The sequence below is a fragment of the Sus scrofa genome, chromosome 12 (genome assembly GCF_054392235.1).
Source record: "Sus scrofa isolate SSC_HxYL_T2T_F1_AM1 chromosome 12, Sscrofa_HxYL_maternal_Yorkshire_Landrace_v2.0, whole genome shotgun sequence".
NCBI classification, from domain to species: Eukaryota; Metazoa; Chordata; class Mammalia; order Artiodactyla; family Suidae; genus Sus; species Sus scrofa.
Genome location: NC_139394.1, coordinates 42246482 through 42258623, shown reverse-complemented (window position 1 = coordinate 42258623; position 12142 = coordinate 42246482). Strand labels below are relative to the sequence as shown.

Sequence of the window (12142 nt, the reverse complement as noted above, 5' to 3'; positions counted from 1 at the left end):
AACCTTCTGTTCACGGTATTGCTCAGCATGTGGATAGCACAGCTATACACAGTGAGCACATATCAAAAAGGACCCTTATGGAGGGTGAAGAAATGACCTTACTATAAAAGTTGATCAGAGAGAGCACTTCTAGGACTGCTAAGTGATCTTTGCAATGTCAGATGGAAAAAGAGAAGCAATAGATCCCCTACAAAGAGCTTTATAGAGAAAATGCTAGATCTGTCCAATTTGCCTTCTTCCTCCAAAGAAAAAGAGGAAAAAAAATCTCAAAGATGAAATAACAAGAGAATAAGATTGAGAGTCTTGCTACTGTATCAGCAGAATACTAGGGGAGTCAACTAAATTCATTGGGGCCAAAATACACCAAAGTCTCTTCCCCATAAAGATAGAACCACTAAATTTTAGGTAGGTTTCAGCAACTGAAGGGAATTTTTGGAAACATTATGAAGTCTTTCTCAATATTTTAACATAGTAACCCCCAAATTCCAGCCTGGAATGTCTGTAGAATCTGATTTGAGGGTGTATTTAATCCAATGAAGGTATGTTTTTAGTTAAGAGTTCAGGAGATAATTTTTTTTTTCTTTTTAGGGCTGTACCCGCAGCATACAGAGGTTCCCAGGCTGGGGGTTGAATTGGAGCTGTAGCCGCCAGCTTACGTCACAGCCACAGCAACGCCAGATGCGAGCCGTGTCTGCGACCTAGACCACAGCTCACAGCAATGCCGGATCCTTAACCCACTGAGTGAGGCCAGGGATCCAATCTGTGTCCTCATGGAACAGGTCCCGTTCATTTATGCTGAGCCATGACGGGAACATCAGGGAGATAAAAATTTAGATTTTCCTAAAAACTGTCTCCACAAATCTAAATTTATTGACAAACTGATTTAATAGCAATATGAAAAGATGTGGCTTAATCAATGAAAACCGTGAAAATATTTTCAAATTGAGAGATTAATGAAGTAGAATACAGAAGAGCTCCTCTTTGTAAAGTTAATACACTCAAGAATCTGATAATTGACCATTTCATTCAAAAGTTATTTCTGTGAATGGAAGCCTGATGCCTTATATCCTACCAAGCACACTCTGACAAGTGTACCCCTGTAAGAAATGGCCCTGCCTAAGTCTCAATGGGAAACATGTTATACTTACCACTGCCAGCAGTTTCGGAGGCTTCAGATGCAGAAGAAATGTTGTCTGAAAACTTCTCTTCTGTGGTGTTCACGTAACTGGGGCTGCCCCCTCCCATTCTATCTTCACTCTGCTCCACAGGATGTGCTGTTGTTCCAAAGGAATACTTTCCTCCATTCAGAACAGATGAAGGCTCAATTACAACAGGGCTGGCATCCTACAAATCATAAAGTCAGAAATTAAGAGGTAAAATTTAATAATCCGACAAGTACGCAGCTTTAAAAAATCCCCAAATTTTCTGTTGTTTCTAATTCTCCAGTGGTTATAGCCACTTAAAAACATTTTGAGGAGTTCCCATTGTAGACCAGTGGAAACGAATCTGACTAGTACCCATGAGGACACAGGTTCGATCCCTGGCCTCTCTTAGCGGGTTAAGGATCTGGTGTTGCTGTGAGCTGTGGTGTAGGTCACAGACGCGGCTCAGATCTGGCGTTGCTGTGGGCTGTGGCGGAGGCCAGTGGCTACAGCTCTGATTCCACCCCTCCATATGCCACAGGTGCAGCCCTAAAAAGACAAGAAAACAAAACAAAAACCATTTTGATGCATAAGTAAATTTTCATTTCTTTTTATTTATTTATTTATTTATTTATTTTGTCTTTTTGCTGTTTCTTTGGGCCGCTCCCGAGGCATATGGAGGTTCCCAGGCTAGGGGTCGAATCGGAGCTGTAGCCACTGGCCTACGCCAGAGCCACAGCAATGTGGGATCCGAGCTGCATCTGCAACCTACACCACAGCTCACGGCAACGCTGGATCCTTAACCCACTGAGCAAGGGCAGGGACCGAACCCGCAACCTCATGGTTCCTAGTCGGATTCGTTAACCACTGCGCCACGACGGGAACTCCAAATTTTCATTTCTTCAAAGGGGAATAGTGTATATAAATAAAACTGGTCAGGTAGAATGAGAACAGATGCCAAAAGACTCTGTGCCACATAAAGTAATTTGGACTTTTATTCTGCTGAAAATTGGAAACCGTAGAAGGCTTTTGTTGTTATTAAAAATTAAATACTATTAAAGATTACATTGTTACTATAGAAAATATAGAAAAGTATGAAGAAAATAAATACCGCAAGTCATCAGATTCCATCATTTAGCATTAACTAGAGTTGACATTTTGATGTGTTTATTTTTTTTGCGATTGAAAAAATATACATATATGTAAGAAAATAAGTGAGAAAAACACAGAATTATGGACAGGGCACTGACTTATCAGTTATGTGACCTTTCACAATAAGTAAACTTATAAGCCTCAGTTTTTTCATGGGTAAAAACAAAGACAATATTAGTCTCTGTTTATCTGGAGTTATTTAGAGGATTACATAAGCGACACATGTAAAGTGCCTGGCATTTAGTAAATGTGAACTATTATTCTGGTTATTGTTAAACAGATATCACATTTTTTAAAAAAATTTTATTTTATCTTTTGTCTTTTCTAGGGCCGCTCCCGCGGCATATGGAGGTTCCCAGGCTAGGGGTCGAATCAGAGCTGTAGCTGCCGGCCTACACCAGAGCCACAGCAACGACGGATCCGAGCCGCATCTGCAACTTACACCACAGCTCACAGCAAGGCCGGATCCTTAACCCACTGAGCAAGGCCATGGATCGAACCACAACCTCATGGTTCCTAGATGGATTCGTTAACCATTGAGTCACGAAGGGAACTCCAAATATCACATTTTAAATATAGCATATTGCCACTTTCCCTTTCACTTGACATTATACTGACAGGGTTTTTCTGTGAGATGCTTTTAAAAATAACTCCAATGTGTAGAAAGAACTGGAGGCAAAAATTAAAAACTGAGACATTAGATAGAAGATTTCTATAATAACTCGGTCAAGAGTCGATGAGGCACTAAACCATAAAGTTAGATCCAGAAGTAAGGAGATGGAGAGAAAAGCATGCACTTAGGAACTAAAAAAAAAAAACTTGACAACTAAATGTGCATGAAAGAGGGACACAGATAATGCCAAAGTAGAAAATGAGGTGCTGGCTTAGATGACTGCATGAGAGTTGATACCTTCAGAAGATGAGGCATATTGGGGGAATGGGAATGTTTGGGGCTATTCTGGTTTGAGATACATGGACACTTAAGTCTAACGCTCAGGAGAGCGAAGAGACTAGATATAAAAATTTGGATTTCCAAAAGTACAAGAAAACGGTGTATGTAGAATAAGGAGAGGACAATATAGGATAGGTAGCAGAAGAATGTGGGGAGGACAATGAGTCTGAAGGACCAGAGAAAAATCAGGAGGTGTAAAGTACCAGAAGCAGACACTGTTAGCACAGAACTGTTTTCTATTAAGTTTACTGGCAAGAAAAAACCAGAAAGGGCTGAGACTTGAGGAGAAGCAGATGGGAAGGTGCTATGAGAATGCGTGTGTGGTTTTTTGTGGGTTTTTTCTTTCTTTTTTTTTTTTTTGCTTTTTAGCGCCACATCTGTGGCATATGGAGGTTCCCAGGCTAGGGGTCCAATCGGAGCTACAACTGCCAGCCTACACTACAGCCACCGTCAGTCACACAGGATCCGAGCTGCGTCTGCGACCTACACCACACTTCACAGCAAGGCAGGATCCTTAACCCCACTGAGGCCAGGGATCAAACCCGAATCTTTATGGACTCCAGTCGGGTTCATTAACCACTGAGCCACCATGGGAACTCCGTGTTGGTGTTTTTAAAAGATCAGAATATTTATAAGTGAAAGGGTAAAGACTAAAGGGATTAAGTAGTAGAACAAGATCCCACAGCGTGTCTGAGAAGATAGATAATAATGTGAGTAGAGGAACTCAATATTATTGTTGGCATTCAATAAACACTGACATGAATTTTAGTGGATGAAACTGATCAATGGATGTGGGTCTTGAAGGCATTACTTACAAAGTGACTAACTGAAACCCAAGAAAACCATTACATTTAAAAGACAAGTTCTACGAGTTTCCTGGTGGCCTAGAGGTTAGATTCCATGTTATGACTGCTGTGGCTTGAATTTGTTCCCTGGCCTGGGAACTTCTGCAATGCCAAAAAAAAAGGACAAATTCTAAGTCACAGAATAGCAATAGCACAGTGGATGCTTTAGTTTCTTTTAATGCAATTATAGCATCTCTAATTTTAGCCAAAAAAAGAGACAATGTATCAATATTTTATTAGATATTTTCTCCCCTTTGATCTGTAGGCCAGGTGAATACTATCAATTTATAGCTCCTTCAGAAATCAGCTCTGAAGAAATTCTAGAGCCTTTAATCAAAAGAGTAGCAAGAAGAATGAGAATAAAACTTAAGCTTTCTTCCTACATACCAATTAACTTTACTGGAACTTGCTTTTTAGAAAAAAATTCAGATTTTAATGAGCTTCTGGATCATTTGCTGCTTTTTTATAAATACGCCATTTGAAACAATAATTGTCTGAAAAATTAGTCTTTTCCCAGGTTATTTTGTTATCCTCTAGAAAACCACTTAGTTCTTGCTGTAAGTATTCCTGAACTTAAACAATATCTGCATAACTATCAAATCACTGACAGGGCATTTAAAATTTATATTCACTTTCCTATTTCATTTATATTAATTTTATTTATGTACTATAAATTTCCTTCTTCCTTCCTTCCTTCCTTCCTTCTTTCTTTGTGCTTTTTTAGGGCTACACCCACGGCACATTAAGATTCCCAGGCTAGGGCTCCAATCGGAGCTACAGTTGCCAGCCTATTCCACAGCCACAGCAATGCCAGATCCAAGCTGTGCCTGCAACCTACACCACAGCTCATGGCAACGCCGGATCCTTAACCACTGAGCGAGGCCAGGGATAGAACCTGAAACCTCATGGTTCCTAGTCGGATTCATTCCCACTGTGCCATGACGGGAACTCCTAGGTATTATAAATTTCTTAAAAATTTTTATAGAAATATATACTGAGGAAGATTAGGTCTCAATCTTACTTGAACAACAATTTTCTTCAAGTTTTCCTCTTGAGTTTGGCACTGAACAGAATTTCAAGGAAAATACCTGGAACTATATTTAAAATGCTTTAATGGTATGGGAATCTTATATGGAACCAATGTTTCTAAAGAAAATTTACATGAAACCATCTTAAATTTTTTCCCCCCCCAAGGGAGAAAAGAGCAATGTCTTTTAATGTAGAATTTTTAATAAATGGTAATGGTTTCTTTTTATTATATATCCTAATATTTTTAAATAAGCTTTTTTGATGTGATTAATCAGTAAAATGAATCAATTTTAATGTTTAATTTTGACAAATGTATACTGCCAAGTAAGCATCAGCGCAATCAAAATATAAAGCATTTTTATCATTCCTAAAAAACTCCTGTGACCCTTTGCATTCAGCCTCTCCTTTGCTCTGGGCCCTAGAATCTCCTAATCTTTCCATAACATTAGTTTAGTCTTTGTCATTTAACATGTAGTTCTCTGTGTCTGGCTTCTTTACTAGTGTTATTCATTTGAGAATCATCTGTGCTTCAAGTCTATCAGTATTTCTTTTTATGACTTAGCAGAATTCCCTTGTATAGTTATACCATTTGTTTATTCATTCATCCTTTGAGGCACATTTGGTTTGTTTCCAGTTTGGGGCTATTGTGAATAAAAGTGCTATGAACCTTCAGATATACATTTGCATGGCATATATCTTCATTTTTCTAAAGTAAATACGTAGGAGTGGAATTTCTGGGTAGTAGGGTAAATGTGTTCCTACATTTCTTATTCTGAATAACTTAGTCCATAGATAAGCTATACATATCACTGGCAAGAAAACAGGTATAAAAATATTACCCAGCATCAAATCTTTTAGGTTGAATTTTACAGTAATTTAGCAATAGAATGATTGTACTAGCTTATCAAAGGCCATAAAGTTATGCCCCCAGAGACTATAGGCTGTACCATATACTTTAACATGGCACAGTGAATGATAGCCTTCAGACTTGGAGAATACAGGCTTTTCTTCACTTCTTTCCAATGTTCCAAACTAGAGTGTCTGTTTTCTCAGTGTTTTTGGCTTTTTTTTCGCTTCTAGGAAATCTGTTGTTCTTAAGTGTCCAACACTGCCTGAAACTGTCACCACTACTCAGGTTCTTTCTTCTCCATTCTCTGCCCTATTTTTCTTGTCATTGCTTCTACTCTTTTTGGCTTTTAGTGAAACTGCCAACATTTTCAGTTAACTAATCGTATCACTAGTGTTTTTCTTCTATATGTTGAACAAACCAACTGTGGTCATATGTTGTAGTCACTGTTGTAGACTGTAGTCTTTTTGACTGTGTTACTTCTAGTTGTTCTGGGAAATTTTTTTTTGTCTTTTTGCCATTTCTTGGGCTGCTCCCGTGGCATATGGAGGTTCCCAGGCTAGGGGTCTAGTCAGAGCTGCAGCCACCGGCCCACACCAGAGCCACAGCAACACAGGATCCGAGCCGCGTCTGCGACCTACACCACAGCTCACGGCAACGCCGGATCGTCAACCCACTGAGCAAGGGCAGGGACCGAACCCGCAACCTCATGGTTCCTAGTTGGATTCGTTAACCACTGCGCCACGAAGGGAACTCCTGGGAAATTTTTGTAACCTAAACATCAAAGGAGATTGTTTTGTTTTTACTGACTTCTGGGTCTGGGACTACCAGAAACTATTTTTGAAGCCTGTACTTTCAGAAAAATAAGTCTCTGGAAAGGTCAAGTTTCACCTATGGTGAGAAACTTCCTCATTTTCTCTGAGTCAGTGATTCCTAAAAGGGCTATGTGGAACTTTAATATGATTATAATTTGAGAATTTTATTATTACTTCTAAAATAAGCTGTATGAATAGTTTATGATATTCCAATATAAGGATAAAGATTCACTGTCCTCTCTATTAGCGATGATGCTACTTCTTTGCATGCCTTATACATATGTCTACTATCAGTATTAGTGATCTTAAACCACAAATAGTTATGCCAATCATATTTCCTTACTCTACAACGCTGGTTTTGGAAAAATTAAAGGTAGTATGAAAGAATGGAAAACGTACTGAGGTAGAAATCATGAGACCTGAGCTCTAGAGATTTAGATCAGGTAATAATAAAGTAATTGCCTAATACAACTTTGGGCAACTAAAAAACCAGAAGGGACCTCAGAGATGTCACGTGTAAATTTAGAGAAGAGAGGTGCTTAAAGTGTTTTCTAGCTCTAAAGTTACATGTTAACTAAACAGTAAAATCTGTACAAGAGTAGTAACAGATGTTCCCTCAGAGCTGTCAAACAAGAGGAAAGACAAATGTATACACTACAATGACGACAAACAGAAAATATTTCACTATTTCTCCCAATTTATTTTTATAAAAGGAGATTTCACACAGTAGAAAAACACTTGGCTCATTAAGAGGGAACAGATCTGCACGATCCCATGAACAGATAAAGCATTCAAGCTCCAGTGAATGATAGCAAATCTGAGGTAAACCACTTTTGAGGAAGTTCCCTTGGCCTCTTGCTAGTTAGGCATGCTACTATCTTACAGATATTCTGTGCCCACAGACAATCAGTAATTCACATAAGCAGATATGCCATTCTGTGAAGGGAAGACATTAACTAACGCCAATTGATGCCTCAGGCAGGAAGACCAAGTCCAGAGTAAGACAAAATTGTAAAACATGCTAAGAACAGAATTCTTCTTTTTAAGCAAGGCATTTGTCAAAACTGTCATATACACTGGAATGGTAAATTTAAATCACTAAGTACTACTGCTGCTACAACTACTGCTACTACTACTGCCATTAGTACCTCTAACTTCATATAGGGTTTCTACATGCCAGGCACTCATCTAATCATCATAAAACCCTACTGAAATAAGTATTATTATTATTAATTCTGTTACTCATATAAGGAAACTGTGGTAAAGAAAGGATAAGTAGCTTGTTTTAAGGTCATACATCAAATGGCAAGACCAGGACTCCACCCAACATAGGGAGGGTAGGCTCACTACTATTATTCTATGCTGGCTTCTCATAATATTACTTAATACTTACTGACTACTTACTATGTGCCTGGCACTGGTCTAAATACTGACCAGTGCCAGTATTTAGGCACTGGTCTAAAATACTTAGTATGTATCAACTCCTTTAATCCTCATAATACCCTACAAGGGAGATTAATGTTATTACGCTCATTTTACAAAAGAAAAACAAGGATGTCACTATTTTATTTTAGTCTTTTTAGGGCTGAACCCATGGCATATGGAAGCTCCCAGGCTAGGAGTCGAATCAGAGCTGTAGCTGCCAACCTCCATCACAGCCACAGCAACACCAGATGCAAGCTGCATCTGCAACCTACACTACAGTTCATGGCAACACCAGATCCTTAACCCACTAAGCAAGGCCAGGGACTGAATCCATGTTCTCATGGATACTAGTGGGAATCATTACTGCTGAGGCACAACTCCAGGATATTACTTTTTCTTTCTTTCTGTGTGTGTGTGTGTGTGTGTGTGTGTGTGTTCCTGCAGCATGTGGAAGTTCCTAGGCTAGGGGTCGAATTGGAGCTACAGCTGCTGGCCTACGCCACAGCCACAGCAATGCAGGATCCGAGCCACATCCGCGACCCACACCACATTAAGCTTTACAGCAACGCTGGATCTTTAACCCACTGAGTGAGGCCAAGGATTGAACCCACATCCTTATGTGCCACAATGGGAACTCCCTGGGATGTCACTTTTTTAAAAGGTTATTTGCATTTAAAAAGAAGTTACTCCTTATTTAGTAAAGAACACTTTTTAAATTAATACATATCTTCAGAAAGGATTGCTGGTATTCCATTTAGTTTTCTCCTTCTTCTTAAACAAGTTGCTATAAGTCTCTGCTACCTCTCCCTGCATAAGAATTGACACTCTTTCCCCAGGTTTTTCACAAGTTAACCAGCCTTTATTTTAAAGTAGATTTTATTACTGTCTGGTATGTGTCTGCAATTGACAGACACATACTGGACAGTTATACAGAATGCCAGAGTGGGATGAGGAATATGGCACTTAAGTATAGATCTTCCCCTCAACATTTCTCTCTTACCACCTTCAACTAATTCTTTTTTTTTTTTTTTTTTTTTTTTTGTCATTTTAGGGCCACACCTGTGGTATATGGAGGTTCCAGGCTAGTGGTCTAATCGGAGCTATAGCTGCCAGCCTACACCACCAGCTACAGCAACTCAGGATCCGAGCCATGTCTGCGACCTATACCACAGCTCACGGCAACAATGGATCCTTAACCCACTGAGCAAAGCCAGGGATCGAACTCGTGACCTCATCGTTCCTAGTCGGATTCGTTAACCACTGAGCCATGATGGGAACTCCCAACTAATTCTTTTAATGCACAGAAGAGTTGTAGTAGCAGGCAGGAACAAACTAGGTTCATGTTTTCAGCAGTGCACTTCTATCTGTTTATAAGCAAGACCTGTATCATGTTTTTACAGGAAGCAAAAAGTAATACTTAGGCTACTAAATTCTGCAAGATGGAAAAAGAACAGGCAGAATGATGAGGCAGACAATGTAAAGTCTACCAGTATTCTGATAAATAAACAATGACAGAAAAGGACATATAGAAAAAATATGGATCAAATTACTAGAATTCTGGTTAGTGATCACTTGGTAACTGATAATGAGTCTATACATCAACTGGCATAGAATTGCTAGAATGGAAATATCTGATTTCTGGCAGTACTCTTCAATTTTCTAATTCTGAAAAAAAATTTCATCTTTGTTTTAAACAAGACTCTAGACATTCACTAAAGAGAATTTCTTTAACTCTTTGTTAGGAGCAATGGCAGATTATTGCTTAGAAATTGAGTTCTAAGTTTGGTTCTGAAAGTAACTTTCTTGAACAAAAAAAACCAACACTTCTTACCCAAGGGTCTTTAGTTTTTTGAGGGAAAAGGTGAAAAAATGAAGGATAATGTAAATGATGTGGTTGAGATACCAATGACTTTGAAGTCAGTCTGTAGGTTTGATCCCCAAACTCCACTTTGAGCAAGATACGCAGGTTACCTTTAATCTCAGCCTAAAGATCCTCATCGATAAAATGGGTATACTTCCACCTTCCTCACGGGGATACTGTGAGAATTACATGTGATGTGTAAGGTGCATATACATGCATCCCCATTCCCAATATTATCTTCCCCACAGAGTTGTTGCAAAGGAGGAAATCTATGGGGAAGCGTAAGCACAGGGTGTGGACTTCAGCAAGCACCTTACAGGTATTTATTTCTTTCCTCTTGAAATCTTTTCCTAGGTTGGAACATTTTATTACTGGCTAGGAGTAATCTAAAATCTGATGGAATTAAGAATCCTATGAAAAAACATAAATGTAGATAAGCAGGAAATTTACTCACATATTTCACATATTCTTTCCACTGCTGCCACCACTGCATGGAGATGATAAACCAATTATGTCCTGGTTGCAGACCATACCTGCTCTCTCGTTCTAACCATCCCCTGTGCATACAAAAGAAATTTAGTACATCAAATGGTATACAAAAGAGATGACCACACACCCACAAATTACTGCGAGAAATTCTTCAAAGAAAAAACATGAAACAGATACAGTTGCGAGATGGTCACATTGTTAACTAGTGAAACACGGATAGCCAATTTCAGGAGTTATACCACCACTACTAAGCCTCTAAAAGAAGTTTTAAAAAAAGCTTTACTGAGGAATAACTTAGTAACATATTAAGTTACCTGAACTAAGTGTAGAACCTAGTGATTTTGGTAAACTTATCGGCATCACCACAACCCAATTTAGAACATTTCAATTACTCCCAAAATATATCCTATGTCTATTTTTAGTCAATCTTCAGTCAAATTACCACCCTCCACCCCATAAAGCCACTAGTCTAGCTTCTATTCTCATAAATTTCCTTTTCCTAAACATTTCTTATAAAGGGAATATTATAACACACGGTCTTTTATATCTGCCTTCTTTTACTTGTAAGCACATTGTTTCTGAGGTTCATCTGTGTTGTAGCAGATATCATTAGCTTGTACTTTTTTAAAATTACTGAACAGTATTCTTTTTTTTTTTTTTTTTTTTGTCATCTCTTGGGCCGCTCCCGCGGCATATGGAGGTTCCCAGGCTAGGGGTCTAATCGGAGCTGTAGCCACCGGCCTACGCCAGAGCCACAGCAACTCGGGATCCAAGCCGCGTCTGCGACCTACACCACAGCTCATGGTAACGCCAGATCGTTAACCCACTGAGCAAGGGCAGGGATCGAACCCGCAACCTCATGGTTCTTAGTCGGATTCGTTAACCACTGCGCCATGACGGGAACTCCTGAACAGTATTCTATGCGTGTGTTATGTATATATATGTTTATCTAAGATAACTGGTAATTTGAAAGTGGCAAAGTGTTTTCCAAAGTGGCTACACCATTTAACATTCCCATGAGTATTATAGCAGGGTTTTAGTTTCTGCACATTCTTACCAACACTTGTTATCGTTTATCTTTCCTATCACAAATATTCTAGTGGATGTGAGGTGGTATCACACCAATTTTTAAAACACAGTATTTTTATTGAGAAGAAATTCACTTAACATGAGGTCATTGCATGTTTTGAATGTACTAAATGCCATTGAATTGTATGCTTTCCAATGGTTAATTTTATGTTATGTGAACTTCTCCAAAACATTTTCATACATCCCAACCGAGCAGTTATACATTAAGCAGTTATTCCCCACAACTGGACAATCATCAATCCGCTTTCAATGCCAAAAGATTTACCTACTCTGGCTTTTTCATATTAATGGAATTGTACAATATGTGACCTTTTGTCTGGCATCTTTCATTGTGAGGTTCACCCACGTTGCAGCATGTATCAGTACATTATCCCCTTTTATGGCTGTATAATATTTCACCACACACACACACACACACACACACATGCACACACACACACTTTGTGCATTCATTTATTTATTGATCGATATTGGGCTGTTTCCACTCTGTGGCTAT

At 38.9% G+C, this 12142-nt stretch overlaps 1 protein-coding gene across 6 annotated transcripts in view; it reads right to left on the bottom strand.

The window, feature by feature from the left end:
- USP32 (ubiquitin specific peptidase 32) overlaps positions 1-12142 on the bottom strand; it is a 250342-nt gene that overhangs the window by 50720 nt on the left and 187480 nt on the right. For all 6 annotated transcript variants that reach the window (XM_084985059.1, XM_084985061.1, XM_084985058.1 and 3 more), the window contains 2 exons: positions 10523-10625; positions 1149-1344 (listed from right to left, as the gene is read on the bottom strand). In XM_084985059.1, coding sequence (XP_084841185.1) covers positions 1149-1344; positions 10523-10625 — 299 coding nt within the window. The remainder of the gene's footprint in view (positions 1-1148; positions 1345-10522; positions 10626-12142) is intronic.